Consider the following 25,236-nt stretch of genomic DNA (forward strand, 5'->3'; position numbering starts at 1 on the left):
ATCATTAGTGTTGTTTTTAGTCTTTTATTCTCCAAATTCCTGCCAGAATGCTAGATGGGAACCACTGCCCTAGAACAGGTTCCTGAATGGTGAGCAGGCCGTCGGTCAATAGGCAACAGGTCTTCCGGCAGAGACCAACAGGAGATATCAGTGGTCTTCTTGTTCTTTCAGCTTGATGGCATGATTTTTAAAGCAATGAAAGGATAAAGAGACAAGGACCGCCTTGCTCTTGTTTTTATGTGAAATTTTTACCCTTTGACAAGTTTTATAAATGTGTCTTGTATTAGGTTAATGATTAAATAATCATTTTTCAATAACCATTGCTTTTCAGTCATGCTATTCACTAATAAATTATTTTCAGGCTGATAAGAGAAAGGACACTGAAAATCACAGCATGCAAAGTTTTGCCTTTTATGATTTACCTGAAATTGCAAAATGCATTAGTGGTTGGACTTTAATCAGGGCTTGGTGACTAATAGCTTTGCCTTGTTATGTTTTTTACAACTCTTCCGTATTCTTAATATTAACCTGCTTGATATGTGAGTGAGAAAAACCTGTTAAGATTCCCCCACTATGATTATGGCTTTATTACTTTCTCCTTGTAATTGTATCAGTTTTTGCTTACTATGTTTCCAGATTATTCTGGTAGATGCAATCAAATTTTGGTGAAATATTTATTTTATTACTATGGGGCATTCTTCTTTATCTATATTAATGATTTTTAGTATAAGTTAAATCATATTTTATTATAAATTAACATCACTATGGACTGTGGTTTAGTACTTATACAGTGTGTTTTAGGCATGACTTTTGTAGACAGGATTTAGCTTGGTTAAAAAAAAATGTGTTGGATAGACCTAGAGTGTGTCATACAGAGTGAAGTAAGTCAGAAAGAGAAAGACAAATATTGTATGCTAACTCACATATATGGAATCTAAAAATGGTACTGATGTGCTTAGTGACAAGACAAGAACAAGGACGCAGATGCAGAGAATGGACTGGAGAACTCGAGGTTTGGGGGGATGGGGGGGTGAAGGGGAAGCTGAGACGAAGTGAGAGAGTAGCATAGGCATATATATGCTACCAACTGTAAAATAGATAGCCAGTGAGAAGTTGCTATATAACAAAGGGAGTTCAACTTGAGGATGGATGATGCCTTAGAGGACTGGGAGGGAGAGGGTGGGTGGGAGTCAAGGGAGGGAGGGAATATGGGGATATGTGTATAAAAACAGATGATTGAACTTGGTGTACCCCCCAAAAAATAATAAATAAATAAATAAAATTAAAAAAAAATATGTTGAGCTATATGTAATGAGGTGGATAGACCTAGAGTCTATCATACAGAGTAAGTAAGCCACAAAGAGAAAAACAAATATTATATGCTAACTCATATATACGGAATCTCAAAAAAAAAAATGGTGCTGATGAACACAGTGACAGGGCAAGAATAAGGATGCAGATGCAAAGAATGGACTGGAGGACATGGGGTTGAATGGGGGGGCAGGAGGCGAAGGGGAAGCTGGGACGAAGTGAGAGAGTAGCATAGACATATTTACACTACCAACTGTAAAACAGATAGCTAGTGGGAAGTTGCTATATAACAAAGGGAGATCAACTCGATGATGGGTGATGCCTTAGAGGGCCAGGACAGGGAAGGTGGGAGGGAGTTGCAGAAGGGAGGGGATATGGGAACATATGTGTAAATACAACTGATTCACTTTGGTGTACCTCAAAAACTGGTACAAGAGTGAAAGCAATTATATTCCAATAAAGAGCTTAAAAAGATGAATGGGTAGTCTGTTTCTTTTAAATAGTGAGCATAATCTATTTACATTTATTGTGATTCCTCATATATTTAAACTTATTTAAAAATCTTTTATGAATTGTGCTGACTATCCTTTGTGTTTTTTTTTTTTTTTAAATAAAAACAATCCCACAGCATTTATTGTCATCTGGTAATAACATAAGGGTGAGCAAAACAATATGAATAAATGTTTTACAGCTACACTTCTAACAACACCTAAAAAACAAAATGTATTGCCTTCTCAACAATTTCTCACTTCATTGATCATTTCTAGTTGGAGACACTTTGGAGCAGAGTAATATTATCTCTTTTTAGCATGATCCGATCCAGTTGTTTTCTTGACTTTGTTTTAGAATGAATCTCTTCTGCATCATCTAACACGAGGTTCATATACTCATCAAAACCAATGATAGAGCCCTCTATCCACATATTCACTTGCTCATAAAGCCACACTTGAATCCGAGATCTATTTTGCAAGTACCTGAAGATGAGATTGATGGGCTGCACCATCACCTTCTGCACCTTCTGGCCCTGGCCCCGGTACACCATGGTCGAAGCTCACAAAGACCACACTCACCTGCACACTACCTGAAAAAGCCTATCCTTTGTGTTTTTTTTCCACTCCTGCCTTCAATTAGATTGATGAAATTTTTCATGTTTCCTTTTCCTCCTTTCCGATGTGGAAGATTAAATTCTATATTAATAGTTTATTCCTTTTTGTTTGTTTTTTGTTTTATTTTTTCATTTTTTATTTATTAATATTTTTGATCTTTATTGGAGTATAATAGCTTTACACCGTTGTGCCAGTTTCTGCTGTACAACAAAGTGAATCAGCTGTATTTATACATATATCCTCATATCCCCTCCCTCTTGAGCCTCTCTCCTGGGCATCCCTCCCACCCTCCATATCCCACCCCTCTAGGTCATCAGCAACCATCGTGTTGATCTCCCTGTGTTAGGCTGTTGCTTCCCACTACTATCTATTTTACATGTGGTAGCATATAAATGTCAATACTACTCTTTCACTTTGTTCCAGCTTCTCCCTCCCCACCTCCCCATGTCTTCAAGTCTGTTCTCTACCTCTGCATCTTTAGTCTTCCTCTACCATTGAGTTCATCAACACTATATTTTTTAGATTCCATATATATGAGTTAGCACACGGTATTTGTTTTTCACTGTGTGTGACAGACTCTATGTCCATCCACCTCACTACATATAACTCAATTTCATTCCTTCTTATTGCTGAGTAATATTCCATTATATGTATATGCCACATCTTCTTTATCCATTCATCTGTTGATGGACATTTAGATTGCTTCCATGTCCTGGCTATTGTCAATAATGCTGCAATGAATATTGTGGTACATGTATCTTTTTGAATTATGGATTTCTCTGGGTATATGACCAGTAGTGGGATTGCTGGGTCATATGGTAGTTCCATCTTTAGTTTTTTAAGGAACCTCCATACTTCTTTCCATAGTGGCTGTAACAATTTACATTCCTACCAACAGTGCAGGTGGGTTCCTTTTTCTCCACAGCCTCTCCAGCATTTATTGTTCCTAGATTTTTTGATGATGGCCAGTCGGATTGGTGTCAGGTGATACTTCATTGTCATTTTGATTTGCATTTCTCTAATGATTAGTGATGTTGAGCATCTTTTCATGCATTTGTTAGTCATCAGTATGTCTTCTTTGCAGAAATGTCTGTTTAGGTCTTCCACCCACTTTTGGATTGGGTTGTTTGTTTTTTTGATACTGAGCTGCATGAGCTGCTTATATATTTTGGACAGTAATCTTCTGTTAGTTGCTTCATTGGCAAATATTTTCTCCCACTCTCTGTGTTGTCTTTTTGTCATATTTATGGTTTCCTTTGCTGTGCAAAAGCTTTTAAATTTCATTAGGTCCTATTTGTTTATTTTTGTTTTTATTTCCTTTACTCTAGGAGGTAGGTCAAGAAAGATCTTGCTGTCATTTATGTCATACAGTGTTCTGCCTATGTTTTCCTCTAAGAGTTTTATAGTGTCAGGCCTTACATTTAGGTCTTTGATCCATTTTGAGATTATTTTTGAGTATGGTGTTAGGGAATGTTCTAAACTCATTCTTTCACAAGTAACTGTCCAGTTTTTCCAGCACCAATTATTGAAGAGGCTGTTTTTCTTCATTGTATATTCTTGCCTCCTTTGTCCAAGATAAGGCGACCATATGTACATTGGTTTATCTCTGGGCTTTCTATCCTCTTCCATTGATCTATATTTCTGTTTTTGTGCCAGTACCATACTGTCTTGATTACTGTAGCTTTGTAGCGTAGTCTGAAGTCAGGAAGCTTGATTCCACTAGTCTGTTTTTTCTTCTCAAGATTGTTTTGGCTATTCGGAGTCTTTTGTGTTTCCATATAAATTGTATAATTTTTTATTCTAGTTCTGTGAAAAATGCCATTGGTAATTTGATAGGGATTGCACTGAATCTGTAGAATGTTTTGGGTAGTATAGTCATTTTCACAATGTTGAGTCTTCCAATCCAAGAACATGGTATATCTCTCCATCTGTTTGTGTCATCTTTGAGTTCTTTCATCAGTGTCTTATAATTTTCTGATTACAGGTCTTTTGCCTCCTTAGGTAGGTTTATTCCTAGGTATTTTATTCTTTTTGTTGCAGTGGTAAATGGGATTGTTTCATTAATTTCTCTCTCTGAGTTTTCATTGTTGGTGTACAGGAATGCAAGAGATTTCTGTGTGTTAATTTTGTATTCTGCAACTTTATGAAATTCATTAATTAGCTTAAGTAGTTTCCTGGTGGCATCTTTAGGATTTTCTATATATAGTACGTCATCTGCAAACACTGACAGTTTTACTTCTTCTTTTCCAATTTGGATTCCTTGTATTTCTTTTTCTTCTCTGATTACTTTGGCAAGAACTTCCAAAACTATCTTGAATAGTAGTGGTGAGAGAGGACATCCTGTCTTATTCCTGACCTTAGAGGAAACACTTTCAGTTTTTCCCCATTGAGGATGATGTTGGCTGTGGGTTTGTCATACATGGCCTTTATTATGTTGAGGTAGGTTCCGTGTATGTCCACTTTCTGGAGAGTTTTTATCATAAATCAGTGTTGAATTTTGTTGAAAGTTTTTCCTGCATCTATTGAGATGATCATATGGTTTTTATCCTTCAGTTTGTTAATATGGTGTACCACATTGATTGATTTGTGGATATTGATGAATCCTTTCATTCCTGGGATAAACCTCACTTCATCACGGTATATGACCCTTTTAATGTGCTGTTGGGTTCTGTTTGCTAGTATTTTGTTGAGAATTTTTGTATCTATGTTCATCTGTGTTATTGGCCTGTAGTTTTCTTTTTTTGTGACATCTTTGTCTGTATTTGGTATCAGGGTGATTGTGGCCCCAAAGAATGAGTTTGGCAGTGTTCCTCCCTCTACCATATTTCAGAAGAGTTGGAGAAGGATAGGTGTTATTTAGCTCTTCTCTAACTGTTTGGTAGAATTTGCCTGTAAAGCCATATAACCCTGGGCTTCTGTTTGTTGGAAAATTATTAATCGCAGTTTCAATTTCATTACTTGTGATTGGTCTATTCATATTTTCTATTTCTTCCTGGTTCAGTCTTGGAAGTTTGTCCTTTTCTAAGAGTTGGTCCATTTCTTCCAGGTTGTCCATTTTATTGTGTGTTTGTAGTAGTCTCTCCTGATCCTTTGTATTTCTGCAGTGTCAGTTGTTATTAATCCTTTTTCATTTCTGATCCTGTTGATTTGAGTCTTTTCCTCCCCCCTTTTATTTTGATGAATGGTAAATGCCTTATCAATAGTGTTTGTGTTCTCAAAGAACCAGCTTTTAGGTTTATTGATCTTTGCTATTGTGTCCTTGATTTCTTTTTCATTCATTTCTGATCTGATCTTTATAATTTCTTTCCTTCTGCTAACTTTGGGAATTTTTTGCTCTACTTTCTCTAACTGCTTTAGATGTAGGGTTAGGTTGTTTATTTGAGAATTTTCTTGTTTCTTGAGGTAGGATTGTATTGCAATGAACTTCCCCCTAGAACTGCTTTTGCTGCATCCCATAGGTTTTGGGTTGTCATATTTTCATTGGCATTTGTTTCTAGGTATTTTCTTTATTTCCTCTTTGATTTCTTCAGTGATCTCTTGGTTATTTAGTAGAATGTTGTGTAGCCTCCATGTGTTTGTATTTTTTACTCTTTTTTCCTGTAATTGATGTCTAGTCTCATAGCGTTGTGGTTAGAAAAGATACTTGATATGATTTCAATTTTCTTAAGTTTATTGAAGATTGATTTGTGACCCAAGATGAGATCTATTCTGGAGAATATTCTGTGTGCATTTGAGAAAACATCAATTAAATCCATCTGGTCTAATGTCTCATTTAGAGCTTGTGTTTATTTAATTTCTGTTTGGATGATCTGTCCTTTGTTGTAAGTGGGGTGTCAAAGTCCCCTACTGTTATTGTGTTACTATCAACTTCCCCTTTTATGGCTGTTAGCACTTGCCTTATGTATTGGGGTGCTCCTATGTTGGGTGCATAGATATTTACAATTATTATATCTTCTTGGATTAAAAAGATATTCCATGCAAACGGAAATCAAAAGAAAGCTGGTGTAGCAATACTCATATCAGACAAAATAGACTTTAAAATAAAGACTATAACAAAAGAGAAGGAAGGACACTACATAATGATAAAGGGCTTAATGCAAGAAGAAGATATAACAGTTGTAAATACCTTATTTTATTCTTACCCTTAAATTCCTAAATGTAATACCTAATTCTAACTTATCCTAGAAAAATATGAAGGTGCTCAGTTTCTGCTATCTACCATCTTAATGTAATAACTATTGGCATTTTGATACATTCCGTTTATTGTGTGTAAATATGTCTTCAGGGAGTGGTGTTGTCATAGCTCACTACACTTATGTGCAGACTTACAGATACTTTATTGTGGATTCTGTTGTCATGTTTTGTCTTCAGTTCTTTTGAAGATCGCTTCCCTTTTGCTTCCGGAAACTGGTTCATCCACTGGAGAGGGAGCTGCCATGTTCTTAGAGATATCAGCAACTGGCCTTTGCTCATTGACTCGGGGTGAGCATTACACTTAAATTAGGCCAATCAGAGTCCTTCCCCGATTTTTTTGAATTGGAACAGAAAAAAGGGGGCTGCCCTTTCTAGTCACAGACACTGTGATGGCTCGTGCATGGGCCAAGTACTGGTCCTACGATCCAGAAGTGGCCTAATTAGAACCAGGAAAGGAATCATGAAATATGCCAGGTGGGAGGAGAGATTCATATCACATGTAGACCTGAGAAAAGACACCATTTCTAATACTCAAAATGAATTTTGAAAAAATTTGGAATGACAGGTTTATTTTAATATCTGGCTCCCACCTGAATCTCTTTTTTTCTTTGCCTGTTTGTGCCTGCACACCTGTGCACATGTGCTTATTTATGGCAAGGGTGCCTCTCAATGAGCCTGAACATGAGCCATACTGTCTGTTTCCTATTTCTGTAGGTCTCAGAGGAAGGCAGGGGGAACCTTGCCCTAGCAATACTGGGACAAAGGGACACTTCCCTCTCTTGGGCAGTGTTTAACAACTTTTATTCTCATGACTTTTGTGTTTTATTTCCCATAAAAAAGGTTGGCTAAGAGTAGTGGAGCCTCGTTTTTTTAATGTTTTCAAAGCAATGTTTTGCTATCAGGGGTGGTTCAAAGAGGTATTCTAACCTGAAGACTGTGGGGCTGGTACGTTGGTTCTAAGTGAGTCCCTTCTGGTCCAAAGCTTCCCAGATATTACACATATGTATTCTGTGATGCACATGGTGTGGCCGGCAAGCCCCAGCCCAGTGCCTTGACAGAGGCCCCCTAAATGCACACCTGGAAGCTTTGCATGTTAGTCTCCGAGGTCACTCTTACAGATGGCGGCAACCCTCTGGACATAGCCTGAGGTGAAGAAAAACAGAGTGGGACGGGTATAGGAAGGCTGAGAAAGAGCCTCGTGGGGAGGGATGACTGTTCGAGGCACAGGCCAACAGGACAGTAATCAGGACAGAGACAGGCAGGTACCAATGGGGTGGGGTGGTCTCAGTCCTGGCTCTGTGGCACAACCACCCTTGAATGCTGAGATGGGGCTGCCCAGTTGTGGAGTCAGCTGGTGAGAGGGTGAGGACGAAGGCCACGAAAGCAAGCAAAGGGGAGCCTAGGATATCAGCTGCTTTGTCTCCAGCAGAGACGGTCAAAAAGAAAGGAGACCGACCCCGAAGAGGTGGGAAAAGATTGGAGCCCACAGTGCGGAAGGACAGGCTGTGGGCACTGATGGTACTGGTGTGGGAGCCGAGGTGACAGAGGGGACCTGGGCCATCTGTGCTGGCAGTGGGAGCCGGAAGCTGCCCCCACTCCTGCGCAGCCTTTGTCACAGTCACCGCCACACGGAGAGAGCTCAGATCACCCGCCCCTGGTCCTGGGGCTTCCGGGGTGGGGCGGGGGCTGTGGGGGACTCTCACGGATAGGGTTGGCCCAGGCCTCCTGGAAAATACTAGCTCGAGTGGCCCCTGTACAGCTCAGAAGCTGTGTGAGATGCCTCCCTTTTCCCCACAGTGGCCTCCTGTGGCCTGTCCTTCCCAACACACATGTCCCCCAAGCTGAACTGTCTGGAGGACAAGCAGCTCTGCCTGGCCTGCAGCAGCCCCTTCAGAGGGGGCCTTCACAGAGGCAGGGGGACCGGTGGGAGGCAGGAAGGGTTGGATCCACTCCTCTGAATTTGGGTGTGTGCTTTGACTTCCCTGGAGCTCTGTTTTTTCATCTGTAAAATGGGTGCAGGAGAAGAATTGGATGTGGATGCTTGCTGAGGTCCTTGCTAGTTCTGGATCCTGAGACTAAAGGGGACCTGGAACTGGAGGTGGGAGGCTTCCAAGCAGGGAAGCCGAGGGGTCTTGAAAACTTGGGTAAAGGAGCCATGTCTTCCTATGGGTTTAAGACTGGATGCTTCTGTTTTTTTGTTATAAGGACAACCAATTTACTTCTTGAATTTCCGTTTCTTAGCTGAAATGGAAAGAAAAGTTTACCCTAGAAAAGTAAAGTAAGCTAAATCTTGGTGGAACCTGATGCTTCAGAAGCCTGATTTACCCCCAAATCACTAGCAAATGATTTTTCAATGTACAGGTAGGGTCCTAATAGATTCCTTTGAATGGCCAATTTCCTTAGTTTTCATACAAATAAGGTTCCATTCACACAATGTTACTCATGAAGTGTCAAGGACATTTCTTTTGTGTAAAGAAAATATAATTAAAATCCTTTCTAGGGCCATTTTGAGACTCATAAATCTTTAGGGGAATAGTTGGGAGTCTGTTATGTTAGGAAGCCATTCATTGTATCATTTTGTAACTTATTTCAAAAATCATTCTTGTCCTTTAGAACACTCTTCAACATAAATCACAGCAAGATCTTTTTTGATCCACCTCCTAGAGTAATGGAAATAAAAACGAAAATAAATACGTGGGACCTAATGAAACTTCAAAAGCTTCTGCACAGCAAAGGGAAGTATAAGCAAGCCGAAAAGACAACCCTCAGAATGGAGAAATTATTTGCAAATGAATCAACAGACAAATGATTAATCTCCAAAATATATAAACAGTTCATCCAGCTCAATTTCAGAAAAACAAACAACCCAATCCAAAAATGGGCAGAAGACCTAAATAGGCATTTCTCCAAAGAAGACATATGGATGGCCAAGAGGCACATGAAAAGCTGCTCCACATCACTCATTATTAGAGAAATGCAAATCAAAACTACAATGAGGTATCACTTCACACCATTAGAATGGGCATCATCAGAAAATCTATAAACAGTAAATGCTGGAGAGGGTGTGGAGAGAAGGGAACGCTCTTATACTATTGGTGAAAATGTAAATTGATACAGCCACTATGGAGAACAGTATGGATGTTCCTTGCAAAACTAAAAATAGAATTACCATATGACCCAGCAATCCCACTGTTGGGCATATACCCAGACAACACCATAATTCAAAAAGACACATGCACTCTAATGTTCATTGCAGCACTATTTAAAATAGCCAGGTCATGGAAGCAACCTAAATGTCCATCAACAGAGGAATGGATAAAGAAAATGTGGTACATATATACAATGGAATATTACTCAGCTGTAAAAAGGAACAAAATTGGGACATTTGTAGAGACATAGATGGATGTAAAGACTGTCATACAGAGTGAAGTGAGTCAGAAAGAGAAAAACAAATATCGTATATTAACACATACATGAGGAATATAGAAAAATGGTACAAATCAACTGGTTTGCAAGGCAGAAATAGAGACACAGATGTAGAGAACAAACATATGGACACCAGGTGGAGAAAGAAGGGAGTGTTGGGGGGGAATGAATTGGGAGATTGGGATTGACATATACGCATTACTAATAAGAAAAAAAATCAAATTGTACACTTTAAACATACGCAGTTTATTGTATCTCAATAAAAGTTCTTAAAGAAAAAAAGTCATTCTTGTCCTTCAGAAATTTGCTTGTATAACTAATACACTGAATAAACACAGTCCATGGTGTAATCAAACCATGAAATTAGTTTTTGTTTTTGTCCCTTAAAAATTTAGCCAGTGAGGGTATCGCACCCTCTTCCAGAAAGGAAACTTAGGCTGGAGCTCTTCAGAGGTGCTGTACACTGCTATGGCTGCTTTCAATCACAAACCACAGTTTTGGGGCTGCCAGCCTGGGGCAAAGGCCTGGGCACTAAGCCCAGGGGCTTAAACACCAGGGTTGCCCACCACTGAGTAAGCCAGCTGGCCTGGGCAGGATGCAGGTCAAGTAAGACGGTGCTTCTACAAAGTTACAGTGGTGGATGAGGATGAGCAGGATTAATACAGTATCAGTGAATGCCAGGGTCGGGGTGAGAGGTGGGGTGGGGTAGTGGGGACTTGAGACTACCCAGGAAGAGCCTGGGACCTCGGACCCACTCTAGGATGCAAGAGGATCCTTGAGGAATGATGGGTGTTGGCCTTCTCACTGACATTGGTGAATGGGAGGCTTGTGGCAGGATTTGATTGGATTAAGAAAAATTGATGTGGTGTTAATTCCATCTGAATATCATGGAGCAGTTATCACCATGGCTTGTGATAAATGTTCAAACATATTCTTTTTAAAAAACATTTATTTGGAAGATGTATTTATACAAATGTAAAGTGAAAGAGTTTATCTTCATATATTTTGCCCTTTATAATAAAATGAAACATATTACCCTTTAAAAATAATGGACTTTTTCTTCCATTACAAAATTATAGATGACCTGGAAATTAAATTTTGATGACTTGGTGCAGCAATTTGTCAATGAGACGGTTTTAAATCTAAGCACAAATGGTTGGAAACGCATGACAAATTACAGCTTATTTCAACTCACTCTGGCTGCTGTTCTGCCAGTACGTTAGAGCTGTCTAAAGTGGTTTGTGATCAGACCCTTAAAGATCCGGGGAGGCATCTCCTGGAAATGTCAAGGATATTGACAGCATCTGCAAGGTCCAGCAGAAGCCCTAAACGGCTCTAAGTCTCAATGCACCCCGCCAATCTGTGGAGCCTTATACCAAAGTCACAAGACAAAATTCCAGAGTTATCTCGACCCCCATAGCAATCTTTGCTTCATCACTTGGGCCAGCCAATGAACCTGACCCCACACTAGGGGAGGTATTCACCCCATAGGACCCTAGCCTATCACCTAACCACACCTGTCGCCTTTGGCTCACTGTCCAGTGGATTAACGTCATTTTCTTAGCAGGAATTTTCCTTGTCTTGAGGTTATAAAAGTTGGCTGCAAGCCCACCAGAGGAGCGGCTCTCCCTGGTCTGCCAGGAGGTCGTCCTGCTGTCTTTGCAGCGCCCCTCACTAAACCCTGCTCTTTGTTCTCAATAAACTCACTCTCTTCTGAGATGCTTTGTGTCTGGAAATTCTACTCCAACCCGCGCTCGGACCGTGACAGCATCCATGGAAGCTGGCCTCACAGGCATAACAGATGGAGAATGGACAGCTTGTGTATTGTTCGTGATTTCATTTTTACCTTTAAAAAAAGATTTATTCAAATAATAATTCGAAACACCAAGTGATTTTCTAGTTATAAGAAAATGAATACATAAGATAGATGAAGATTTGAACTTACACATGCCAAGACCCTGCCAGGTAGCATCTCACACGTCTTTCACTGTTATAGATCTGACTCTTAGCTGTTCTCCAGATTCAAGCTTTGAAAGGTCTTCGACATCATCTAAGTCTTTTTTCTTAAAGTCAAAAATCTTCCATGTTTCCTTAAGGTCTTAAAGGGACCGAAAAGTTTCCATCTGTTATTTTCTGATGAGCTAGTGATTTTTCTGTCCAGTTGGATTGTACATTTCCTCAGGCAGGGATTATTTTATTCTTCCTAGTAATTTTCCAGACTCCTGCACAATATGTCGGTGATGGCCATGCTCAATAAATGCATGTGCACCTCCATGCATTCTGGTACAGACCCCCTGCACTTCTTGTTCTATTATCTGTCTTTATAAAAGATGTTTCCCACCACGCTCCTCCTCAAAACCCTGCCAGGACTCCCCATTTCCCACTGAATTACATGCAATGTCCTCCATAAGCTGTTTGAAACCGCCACCCTGCAGCGCAAACCTCCTTTCTGCCATTCTCAAAAGAATCTGCCACTGCCCCGATGTGAATTTCCTTCCGTGTTTGCAGCTCGGAGGCTATACTCAGAGATGGCCTCTCTCAGTTCCCACATCTTGTATTTTAAAATCATCTGGGAAGTTTAAGCAGAAAGATCTCCAGGTCCAACACCACACTTAGTGTATCAGAACCTCGAAGGCGTGGGATGCAGGCACCTGTATTTTACACAGATACCCCTGATGATTCTATGTGCCCCCAGCACAGCTCGGTGGCCTCTGATTTTGGAATCAGTCTGCAGCAAACACATCCTCTTACCACTGCAGGTTGCTCTATTGAAAAGCAAAAGGGAAATCTAATGAGCCCCTGCCCTGTGTAAGTTTCTACGGTTCTATGAGGACAGCTTGCAGCAGGACCTGAACAAAGCTTGGCTATCCCCAGGGAGGGCCTGCCTCACCTTTGGGCCACAGGGCACTGGAGGCAAGGTGATTTCTGATTCAACACGGAAGCCAACTTCAAAAAATCTGGCTCTCTTATCTCCACTTGTCTCGAAGCTATCACTGCAGTTTGCTCCTGGAGAGGCAGTGGTTATCAAGGAGTTGCCAGGTACTAAGTTTTATTACCGATGGAGCGGAAAAGACCTTTGAGTCTTTTCTGAGGGGAGGGGATCAGGAGACTTGTGGAAGATACATAACCTTTAGGGGCCCTGAGTAGAGGACATCTAAGCTGTCTTTTTGTATTGGGAGGAACTCTCAGAAAACAACCTTTTCTAATCAAACTATTTTGTGGATTCACACAGACACTTTTGGGTTCTGTTTTTAACATTTTCACAATTGAGAGTTGTCTCAGTTGAGACACTTTTACTGTGCTGCTCCTGCCTTCTTCCTCTTTCATCATGGCTATTATCCAGTGGCAAGGCTTCTACACAATTCATGCCGTTCTATGATCAAGCATGCTTTTATATTTTATATGGGGGACAAAGCCCTTCTCTCTGTCAAGTGTGCAGCATTTCCCTTTCTCCCTCCTTCCCAGGAGAGAAGAGACAAAAGCTCTACCTGAGAATTCTTAAGAGAATAACAGTGTAAGGAGAAAAACCACCTCCAAGGGGGTTTGTCAGCTCAGGAAAGGCACTGAGGGCTCCTCGCACTGAGGAGGAGGAGGAGGGAGAGGAGAAAGGGACAGGGCATCCAGATGTGGGGCTTCTTCCATGGCACTGAAATCCTTGGATGTCTGTTTGCATAGAAAAATGAAAGCCTCCTTGGAGATCTGGGTGCTAGAAAATAGGATAAGTTGGAAGATTTTAATAAAGTCAGAATTCCTGATGGCTGTGAATTGACACGCAAGAGCTGCCTATCTCTAGGCTTCACAGGCCACCGTAGCATTCTATGTTTTTTCCATATTTTTTTAAAAAATTTATTTATTTACTTGTATTGGCTGCATTGGGTCTTTGTTGCTGCATGGGGCTTTTCCTAGTTGTGGGCAGCAGGAGCTCTTCTTCATTGTGGCACATGGGTTCTAGGCACATGGGCTTCAGTAGTTGTGGTGCACGGGCTTAGCTGCTCTGCAGCATATGGGATCTTCCTGGACCAGGGATCAAACCTGTGTCCGCTGCATCAGCAGGCGAATTTTTAACCACTGCGCCACAAGGGAAGTCCCCACCATAGCATTGTGAGTGTAACCTCTGCTTTGCTGGAGCTGAGGTGGGTGGGGAGGAGGCGGGTTCAGGAGCAGAGCCAATGTCCTCACCCTCCTCTATCACACCCATGGCACCCCAAGGATGTTGGAATATGAATTGAAAGCTGTCATCCTTCACCCAGATAATCTGTCCATGAGGCCATTTGGGAGACATTTTTTTAAGGCTTGGGAATGAGAAAAATAATGCCTCTGAGAACAACAGATGGGTTAAATTTTATACTGATCTTGTTTCCTTCTTTGCTTTGGGTGCTAGGAAGCTTAGAGCTACAATTCCAATTGCTCTCTAGCAACTAAGGTCTGTTAGTGCAGGGCCTTATGGTATTTCTCATGTTGTGTTGAAATGTTACCCTGGCTTCATTTTCCTAGCCTACTGTTAGTTTTCATGGTCTTGTTAAACATTTCTTTCTTTGTTGTTATATCATATGTGTTTTTGAAAATTGCATCAAATTGTTTTGCAACAAGGCAGGTACAAACAAACTATGAGAGACATAACACATGCCATCAGAGAATCTCAGCCAAGAACAGTATCATCCGGGAGCTTGCAGGATCTGGGTCAGGCAGTCATGGGTTTGTGTCTTGAGTTCTCCCTACTCTGCTCACTTATTAACCATGATCATGGGAGTACGTACTTCATCTCTGTGAGCCTCAGGTTTCCTCATCTGTGATGTGGGCTGAATCTCACCTGAAGAGTGTATATGAGGCATTGTGGGCAAGTACAGGGTGCTGAGAGCTGAGATCTTGCTGTGTAGGCAGCGCAGGGGGAGTGGAAGCTGCGGTTGCTGATGTCGCAAGGAGGACCAGATGGTGAGGCACAGAATAGTCAGGGCCCAGCCCAGTGGAGCATGTGAGCCAGAGGAAGACGGGAATTGGTGGGTGGGCGCTGACCCCGTGTGTGGGACTCCGTGTGTGACCCCGCTGGCCCCATGAGTGTGGAGAGAAAAGGCTTCGGGGAGGGAGGCAAGAGGGGTGAATGCGTGAGGCAACCCCAGAGGAGGGGAGGAAATTGTGAATAAGTCTTTTCTGGCTGAAGGAGAAAGGGGTAAACCCGCCCCATGCCCTGGCACTTTCAGCAAGAGCAAAGGGTTTGGCACTGGCTTGCCTCCCAGTCCGGAGCCCCTCTGTGGAGCCCAGGCTGCCAATGCCTTGGAAGTGACCCCAGAGCTGGTGCACTGAGGGCACACCATTCTCCCCCCACCTTGGGTAAAGCCAGGTAGCTCCCTTGGCCTGAGGCCAGCTCCCTACTGGACCGGAGTCCCTGGTGCTCAATTCTCAGCCTGATCAAGGGCTGTGGAAAAAGCGTGTTCGTGCCATTAAATCCACCCAAATGGTTGGTCAGGCATCTCCTAGGGGACACTGCCCACGCGTGTGTGCCCTGTGCACATCACACACACACACACACATCCCCACATGCACTGGCTCTCTGAGGCTTGTGTTGTATGTAACAAGGAAGCAGGAAATATGAACAAAACATTCCTTACTCAAGGAACTAGCTGAGAGTCAGTGGCAGCTTTTTGGAGTCCGTCAGTCACTTTTGCCTCTCCGCTGGCTGTGCATAAGGACTCCATTATGGCTGTGCTGTTTTTAAGGCGCTTTTGTCTTCTTTGGTTTGGCTGAGTGTTACGTGCTTGTCATTGCCCTGCACCCATTTAAGACTCTTCTTTCGTTCCAGTTTCCTTGGAGCTTTCATAGTATGTGTTGAGGTTTTCAACACCACTGTCAAGGTCACAACGAAGACTGACTTGGGAGCTGTTGATGAAGAAAGCAGTGGATGGGAACCACTGCCGCGAACCCGATGTGAACCAGCTCTCTGGAGCCGAGGGGCCATGGCGCCCGCTTCCCCATCCCTGGGGCCACACCTGCCACCTGATCTCACTTTGGGACAACAGTGGGGTCTTCTACCAGTGTGGGCAATAGATGATCCTTTTTTATAATAAAAAGCTTTTCTTTGGGGTGATGAGGTCCTTTGGGATGTTCCACTGGGTCCACTCTGGTTGCTGTTTACAACCACCACCTCTATCTTCAGAATCAGAATGAAAGGCTGGACACAGGTGGCACCTCCAGGACTGTGGTGGCTTGGGCCTGAGGCCCTTCCCAGGGGCCCGATGGCAGTCCTGCTGGGCTTCTGCTAGGAGCTGGCCCCTCCTCATGGTTCCCTCTCATCCTGAGGCACAGAGACGTGGAAAGACCCACAACACTGGGGATGGTCAGTCTGGGTTTGAATCTGGGTCATTTATCACCAGTGACAGCCCCTCCTGGGACACCCACATGGCTCTCCTCTTCTGCCTTTGTGTTGTGTCACTGGCTCGAAAGGCCTGGACTCCTTGTCAAAGGACAGACAAGGAAGTGGGTGGAGAGTTACAAGGCCCTGATGGGAAAGTGCGCGTGGTGAGGCTGAGGACAGGAAGGAAGGCCAGCCGGGCTGGAGGCCAGCGAGCTGGGACCAATCATGGGAGGAGGGGGAGGGGGCCACATAGTGCATCCCCACCAGGACGCTGGTGTAAGTGGACGGGTGCTCCAGCAGTCCAGGCTCTGGGATAGGAAGTAAGAAGCAGGGCTGACCTGGAGAGACCGCACACGCGGTTGCTGCTCAGAGCCTTGGCTGCGGGGATCCATCTTCTGGGGAATGCCCTAGGATTGCCGCTGGTAGCTTTTGGCAGCAATTCATTTCATGCTTTTTAAAGCACACTGCAGCTCTGTGTGGATAAAAGATTAGAGGGGCAGAGGGGCTGTGGGCCTGGGCAGGCTTGGAGTGGGGAGCTGGTGCCGGGGCTGTGCCACAGCCGTGGTCCCTCTCAGCTGGGGCTGCTTTGCTGGACTCTGGTGCTGGCCCGCAGATGCTGGCGCATGGACCACACCCCTAGGATGAAGAGGGACTGGTCTGTGGCAACATGAGAAAATGAGGTCCCTTCTCACAAAGGCCAGTCCTTGAGTCTGATCCTCCATCATCCCTGATTCTGTTTGTTTAAACATCTATTAGTTTATGGAACAGTGGTGATGAAACCTGGGCTTTAAAAACATCTTCATTTACCAAATCAAACATGGCAGCCTTGTGGGGACAAAAAAGTCCCCCAAATAAAATTTACTTGAAAATTGTTGGGGCTGTGAAAGCAAATGTCTGGGAACAGCAGGTTGGGGTCCTGTTTAAATGCAAAGTCCAGCAGAGGCTCGGTTCTTGGACCCCCTCTTCACAGTGACCTTGCTTTATCCCCCATGGCCACACCCAGACCTTAGCAACATCTAGAACTTCAGCCTGACGTGTTGCTTCCAGACACCACTCCCGGCCATGACCTCCCAGCCTCCCAGGTCTGGACCTCATTTCACCGATGCCTCTGTCCCTGCCCCCAGGTTCATCTCCTCCACCCCCAGCCTCACTCTTCCTTTTCATCACACCCATGATCCTTCCTTTTCATCCTCTTTCCAGACCCCAACCTTTGGAAGCCCCAGCATCTCCCCTGCCCCCACCTGGGTGGAGAAGACCCCTCCACCCGGGGGCCTGGGCTGGTCTCATCTGTGGCTCAGTCTCAGCCCGCCCTGCTCCCTGTCCTTTTGTGTGTCTTCTCTCAGGGCCCCTCTCTCATCCCCTCCAGGGCTGTGTCGACTGAAGGTGCAGGTGACGCTTTCATGCAGGTGGCAGTGACCAGCAGGACGTTAGAAGATGGAGGTGTGGGAAGCAGCGACTGGGGAGAGAGAGCTGGGGTGAGTGTGTGTCCCAGGGACATGAAACCACAGGAGCAGATGGAGTCTATCAGGAGGAGGAAGGGTAGAGGCGGGCAGAGCCCCCATATTGCTCATTGTCCCCAGTGCGCACCCTTCCTCTTGGGCTCCCTGTCCCATGTGGTGCCTCCTTCACCTGGAGGCCCAGGAACTTGAAGCAGAACTGGTCATCCTGGGCTCCTTCATCCCCTTTGTCCCTACGCCTTTGCTATCCAGTTGGCCCCGATCTTACGTTCCTGACTTCAGCTCTATCACCTCTAAAATCTCCTTCCCCACCACCACTGGCCCTGCCTCATCCCTGTAGTTCAGGGCTCTGCTTTACTCACCTGGGTGTCCCTCGGGGGTAAGTGAGCCCACTGTGCAGGCAGTGCTCCCTGCAGGTTTCTTGAGTGCAGAGTGAGCCCCGGAGCCCCCACCGATGCCTGGGGCCCACTCTGCAGCCTGAGACTCCACAGTTCTAACAAGTTCCTAGGTGATGCTCATGCTCGTGGTCCAGGGACCACACTGTGAGCACCAGTGGTGCAGTGCATCAAATGACCAGATGGGGTCCGGTCTGGTCCATGCAGAGGGAAGTGGTTCTTCCTCATTCAGGGCCCCCTGAGCAGCAATTAAGATGCCCTTTGATTCAGTCACTTTTGGTGGAGCATTTTTACACTTCACTCCTGTTAAATTTCTGGTCAGTTCTAACCCTGTAGTTGTTTACCCACAAGTCAAAATCCACCCACTGCCCACTATCCAGGACTGTGCAGTTGATTTGTAAACTCAAGGACAGGTGTGGTTTGGGTGCATTTAATCACGGTTGGCTTGGCCGGTGGTTCCGTCTTTCTAGATTGTCATGCATACGGTGGTATCGTCTGTTTCTGTTTCATCCCTCCTGCTATGTTGTTTCCCAGTCATGGGGAAAGGTGTGGAAGGAGCTGGGGATGAAGGCCTCTCCTCCAGCTCAGGACACCCTTCAGTGGACTCATCATCAGCCCCTTCGGTCCACAAGACTTCTCCTAATGTAGCTGAGCTCTAGTCCCTTAATTGAACACAAAGACTGTCAATGCCAACCTTCTGAAGCAACTGAATTGAACAAGAAAAATTATGAAACAGACCAACTCGGCTGTGGCCCAAGTTCACGCTTGCTCTGGTTAGAGGAGTCTATCTGAGTCTGCTGTGTCTCTTACTTACCAAGGGTCCCATGTTGGGGTTTGGGGAGGGCAGTCACGACAACAAGCATTTAGAGGAACCCGAAACAGTTCTTTATCCAGAAACTTCCCAACATGGGGTAATGACAGGCTCCATTATCTTGATAAGAGTTTCTTTTGGACACCATCCAGTTTCCTTGTTCTCATTCCTTGTTCCCCAAGCAAACGACTGGCATATAATTTAATCTCTGGAGCAGAATAATTCTTTAGTCCAAGTGTACTCCTATTGCAAATGAGTGAATTGGTCTCCTGGCTCCCCAGTTAGTGTCTGGTGAGTGTAATTAGTGTAACTGGATTTCCTAAAATCTGATGGCACTGGGGCAAAGTGAACTTGAAAAGGCTAACACTCCGTGATACTGCCACCCCTTCTGCAGCCCCGCCTGAAACAGCCATCCCCATCTTCCCCCACCGCCCTGTGCTTCCTTCACTTTGCCGTTGGACCTTTACTCTTGAGGGTTCCCATCTCAGTTGCAATAACCCCGTTGGAGAGGTAGTGCACTGGACTCCACTAACCTTACGTACCTTAAGGGAAAGAGTTACAGAGTAAATAACTCCGGGGAGATGCTCACATCTCTGATCTTTTATTTTCCCACTTGGTGGGAACTGACTGGGCACTGCAAGCTTGCCTATACCACTTCCACCAGTGTTGGTCTAGATCTAGGGCTGCCTTTAAAAACATTCTCCCTTCACTCTTTCAGGGAGAAGCCACTCCGTATCTTTCGTGGGGCATAGGTCAAAAAATTCTGTGCTTGTTCTGATGACCCAAGAGCTACTTTTCCTTCTCTACCCCTTCCTTAGAATGTTTCTGAATAGCAAACCATCCTTCAGTGAAGGGCACTTAGTCACAAGGTCTGCCGTTTGAATGGAAACACAGTCTCGTTGGGGGATGGGGAAGGCTTTGGGGTCTAGTGGAAAAATGCCAGGCTTTGGAGTTAGAATTCATTTGATCCTCTGGCTCCCCTACTTTCTAGTTGTGTGAATTTCAGTAAGTTACTTCACTTCTCTGAGCTTCAGATGAGGAATCCCTGAACCAGTTATTGAGCTAGTGTCAGATTTTGACCATCCTATCCACATAGACCTCCATGCCACAGATGCTCGCTAATCTATCACATGGTTCATTTCCTTCACAATTCTTCTCCAAATCTGAAGTGTTTCTCCCTGTGTATTTATCTCTTGCCTATTGTCTGCGTTGCCCTAGTTTATAAAGCCCACGAGGGAGGGGGTCCCATGTATCTGGCTTTGGACTTCAGCCCTATTACCTAGAGCAGTGCCTGGAACATCTTAGGTGCTCAGCACTTATTTGTTGACTGAACAGATGAATGGATAACATAGTCCTTAGCTTGTGGTTGACACCCAGTTAATGTGGAGCTCACGCAAACCATCCGGGTAAAGAGCCCTGGTCCTCCTCTTCCGGATCTGCCCACACTCATTCAGTCAACTCATCCTGCAAATATTTCTTGAGCACCTACTCTGTGCTAAGCATTCTTCTAGATTCTGGAGATATAGCAGTGAACAAAACAGATCCAAATTCCTGCCTCATGAAACTTATGATTTAGTGGGCAGACAGACAGAAGAATAAAGAAGTAAAATATACAGAGGCCAGATGGGGAGAAAGGCTGTGGAGAGAGGAAAGGCCAGGAAGGGGGTTAGGGAGTGCTGGGGAGGGGTGGTCAGGGAAGGCTGCCCAGAGGAGATGATATTTCAGAAAAGATCTGAAGGAGGGGAGGGGGTGAACTCATAGATTTCTGGGAGGAAAGTCTTCCAGTCAGAGAAAAGAGCAAGTGCAAAGGCCCTGGGGCTGGATGATTGCTAGAGTGGGCTGGGGGAGAGAGGCCATGGGGGCTGGTTGAGTGGGACCCTGTAAACTGTGGTAAGGGCTGTCAGTGTTGCTCTGAGAAAGATGGGAAGCATGTGATGAGCTTCTGTTATGAGGAGTCATTAGAGGGCTGTGTTTGTTGCTGGAAGCTTCTGTAGCTGGATTGCACTCTGGAGAGCAGAGAGCTGTATCAACCCTTCTACTCTCCATCCTTCTCATGGGAGGCAGTTTCTGCCACCCTGGACATTGGCCTGGCTCTGTGTCACTTCCCTTCCCTGGACCTCAGTGTCCTCTGTTTGAGGCTGTTGGTGACCCTGGAAGCTGGGGTGTGGGGTGCTGCTCTTGACACCCATCTTCAGTGGCCAATGTTGGCTGAGCACCTGTTTGGCTCGAGGCTCCCAGTTACCGAGGAGCAGCGGGAAAGGGCGAGACTAAGCTTGGTCCTCAGGCTGGGCGCGGGGGTGGGGTGTGAGTCCCTGGTAGCCTGGTTGTGAAGACAGGCTTTATGAGAGTAGGATCAGTGATTTGCCACATTGTAAGTATCACATCCACAGCGCCCAAAGTGTTGTTACAAAGGTAATAATGGTTAACAGTTATGTGGGGCTACTCAGTGACAGTGAAAGCAGATTTTAGGGTCAACCTGACACCCGAAGGGGAGCCATGGTCACACAGATTCCTGGAACCCAGTGCCTGGAAGCTACTGATGATGCCTAAGAGGCCACAGCCCTGATTCTTATCACAGGTCTGTCCCAGATCACTGGACTCCTGGGATCAGAGATCAGAGACCTCACAGGGGAGGGAGGGCCCAGGGTGGCAGGCAGGGCTTAGAGTCAACCTCTTGCAAAAGGAGCTTAGATGACCCAAGTTGAAGACCGGTGCCTGCCCCGGGGTGTCCACTTGGGACCCCAGCTCAGCATCAGGGCAGAGACCCTGGCAACCCCAGGAGCCTCATGGCCTCTGGTTCCTGGTCCTGTAAAGGCAGGGGCTGACCTTCATCAGGGAATCCCCAACTCTGCTGCAGGCTGCCCTCTGGGAGGAGAGGGCCTGATGCCACTGGCTGAGCTCACGGGGACCCCTCTGCCACACTCAGAGGGGTTCCACTGACTCGTTGATATTAATATTTGGAGCTTCCCCATGAATTTCAATTTAGGAAAGGGTTCTGCTGCTTTAAAAAAGCCATGAGTGACCCCTATAGAGGTTTCCTTCCAGGCAAGGCCATGCCTCCCGAGCTAAGGCCCAGTGCTCGGTTTTGCCGTCTGGAGTTTGCAAGAGCAGCTGGTCATAAGGATTGGAATCGCTTGAGGAAGGTCCTTGAGAAATGGGGTCTGGAGGGCCGAGTGTTGGAGCTTTAATGAGCTTTTCCTTCTTCCTGTTGTTTTGAATGGCAGGTTTCATTAGGAAATGGAGCTCTGTAGCTCCGGTCTTCTATCCAGACATGCTGTTGACCTAGATGCTTCTAGCCAGTGGGCCGGGAAAGAAAGTTGGGCTGTCTGAGAGGAGTGGGTCCCTCCAGTACCCTTCTCTCTACACAAGAAGAAGACCTCTTTGAACAGGGTCTGATAAAGGGCCAAGGGACACAACAGGCCTTGGGACAGGCTGGGGTCCTGGTGATGAAGGACCCACATGGTGGTGGCAGGTGGCCTGCAGCCCCATTGTGCTCTTCCTGCACATCCAGGCCCCCACCTCCTTCCTGCTCCACTGACATCACCCATCTTCCCACCTGGATGCCTCTCCAGCTGGCTTTGAAATTAAAAAATTGGTACCCTCCTCTTCCTCCTTCCTGGTATCTTCTCAACAAAAAGCTCACAAGCCCTTGTTGTGTTGGGATCTTTACTGCTAACCACAGATGGGAAAGGACAGAGTCATCACAATGACAAAAATGAGGAAGTGGTGCTGTTCCTTCTGCTCTGAGCTGAGCTATTGATGGGGCTTCCTGGAGAGTCTCCTGGCAGGAGCCCCCACCTTCCCTAACCTCCCCTCTAACATAATCCTCAGTGGTCACTCCTGTTGCTCACCTGTTCTCCCACCCTTGGTTGCCTGATGCTTATATTTTAAGTCTTACTTCCTTTGAGAAGCTACCTCTGTCATCTGCTATACATGTTTTTTCTCCTGTATTTTCCCATTGCAATGAGTAATAATACTCAGGTCTTGTGGTAACTGTTACCATGCAGATCTGTCTGTAAGACCAGACAGTGTGCTTCTGTGGGGAAGGGACACATTGTATCCCCTCCTCCCTCACGGAGAGTGTGCACTCCTACCTCTATTCTTTCTGTGCTGTGCTCAGGGAAGGCATTACTAATCAACCACAGCACTCTTTTTTTGATGATCCAAACTCGGCATTTCACAATCCTTCTCAGCCTAGCACTTCAGGATCCAAACAAGCATAACCCTTGTAAGAGGCATCCACCGTGTTACTTGGTCTTCCATGTTCCCGAGCAGGTGTGCATCCTGGTCCTCTTGTCACCTGACCATCATCAATTTTTGGAGTAATAGCAGGAGCATGAAAAACAGTGAGGGTATCCCGAGGATACGTGCTAGTTCTCATCAAGGGGAGAGGAGGAACTTGGGAACAATGGGAAGGGGTATAAGATTAACAAAGAAAGCCAAGATCAAGGGCTTCCTAGGTGGTGCAGTGGTTGAGAATCCGCCTGCCAATGCAGGGGACAGGTGTTCAATCCCTGCTCCAGGAAGATGCCACATGCTGTGGAGCAACTACTCCCATGTGCCACAACTACTGAGCCTGCACTTTAGAGGCCCTGAGCCACAGCTATTGAGCCCATGTGCTGCAGCTACTGAAGCCCATGCACTTAGAGCCTGTGCTCCACAACAAGAGAAGCCACAGCAATGAGGAGCCCGCGCACCACAATGAAGAGTAGCCCCCACTCACCGCAACTAAAAAGAAAATCCGCGCACAGCCAAAAAGACCCAACAAAGCCAATAAAATAAATAAATTAAATAATTTAAAAAAAAAAAGAAAGAAAGCCAAGGTCGAAAGTAACTTTCACCTGGATGAAGCCACATGCAGATGTCCAACACTAATTCCTGCGTGATGGGTGATTCAAGGCATGAGTTCCTGGTATCCTTCTAGAATGAAGTCCCTGGAGACTAGGGGTTAACAGCTCATGGCATGGAAGCCAAGGGGTCATGTCCTAGCCTCCACATCTCAGCTGAAAGGCAGGACATGACTCACTCAGTCCAGGAGAGCAGAGGCAAGTCCTGCAAAGCCATATGCTTCTAACCGGGAGTTACCGACCAGCAAGAGAGTTTTGATAAAAAAATAAACGACAGGAAATCTTCTTGGTAGATTGTGGGGGTAAAACCAGAGTGTGGTGACAAAGAAACACTGGGGGTCCCAAAGTAATACCTACATAAGAGAGGGATTATGGGCAAGGTTGGAGGAGGTTGGGGCAGGTTTGATGCGTTTGCCAAGCTCCAAGAGTCAGACAATGTGAAGAGTAAGGACAAGAAATCACAGCCTTGAATGGTTGGAGGTTGCTCAGTTTGAGGTCAGTTGTTTTTAGCTCTTGGCTGATGGAATTAGTGTGAGAGGCAGAAGATGATGGCTAAATCTAATACAATCCCATGGAATCCATGGATATCTCTCCCATCTTCTCTCCCATCACGTCTGCCCTAATGCCATCCTCATTTCTCCAAGGGCAGGGCCAACAGGAGACTGCCCTGCCAGGACAAATCATCCCCAAGAGATGCTTTTCCCCTTGGCACTGTGTGCTGTATTTGCTCAGCAGCCCACATCCTGCTCTGCCCCAAACCTTGCAGCAGGCTTCCCACAAATTCATTCACAGTCTCCAAGATGAAAATCAAGCCTACATTCAGGGAGCCCTTGAGAGACATAGAGGTTCACCTAGAAGGAAGTTGGAAATTGCCTCGCTTATGTCAGTGCTTTTGCAGTTGGGGAATAGCCAGACTTTTCATACGCCAATCAATCTAACACACCTAAATTATTCTCAGAGATTAGCCATCGATTGTTAGACAAGTCCTTTACTTCCTGTGTCTTTATGGCAGCAATAGAAATATAGTACCCTGGAAGACACGCCCGCTTTTAGCTAAGAACGTATAAATATCATGACATTTTTATTCAGATTGAGAAGAACCCACCAAAATGGGGATCTCCACAGTCATCCTTGAAATATGTCTTTTATTGGGTCCAGGTCTATCTACAGGTATTATGTCTAATTATTACATTTGTTAATTTCACTGCTGTAAATCCAAATCATGGTAAATTATAACTGCTTCTTAGTGCTAGACTTTTCATCTCAAGGGGAGTTTTATACCGGAGGTGGGGGCAGTGGGTAGTTCTTTGTTAATCATTGTAATTGCAAGTATTTTCTGT

The 25,236-nt window shown here is 45.0% G+C and overlaps 2 protein-coding genes across 2 annotated transcripts in view; one reads left to right on the top strand and one right to left on the bottom strand.

Moving 5' to 3' along the window:
* LOC130854167 (deleted in malignant brain tumors 1 protein-like) overlaps positions 1-25,236 on the top strand; it is an 83,620-nt gene that overhangs the window by 26,789 nt on the left and 31,595 nt on the right. Inside the window, 1 exon segment of the mRNA XM_057736930.1 lies at positions 563-582. Coding sequence (XP_057592913.1) covers positions 563-582 — 20 coding nt within the window.
* On the bottom strand, positions 2,075-2,353 carry LOC130853767 (small nuclear ribonucleoprotein E-like). The gene has a single exon (XM_057736083.1). The coding sequence runs from the start codon at positions 2,351-2,353 to the stop codon at positions 2,075-2,077; it is 279 nt and encodes a 92-aa protein (XP_057592066.1).

The sequence above is a fragment of the Hippopotamus amphibius genome, chromosome 5, assembly GCF_030028045.1.
Source record: "Hippopotamus amphibius kiboko isolate mHipAmp2 chromosome 5, mHipAmp2.hap2, whole genome shotgun sequence".
In the NCBI taxonomy this organism is placed as follows: domain Eukaryota; kingdom Metazoa; phylum Chordata; class Mammalia; order Artiodactyla; family Hippopotamidae; genus Hippopotamus; species Hippopotamus amphibius.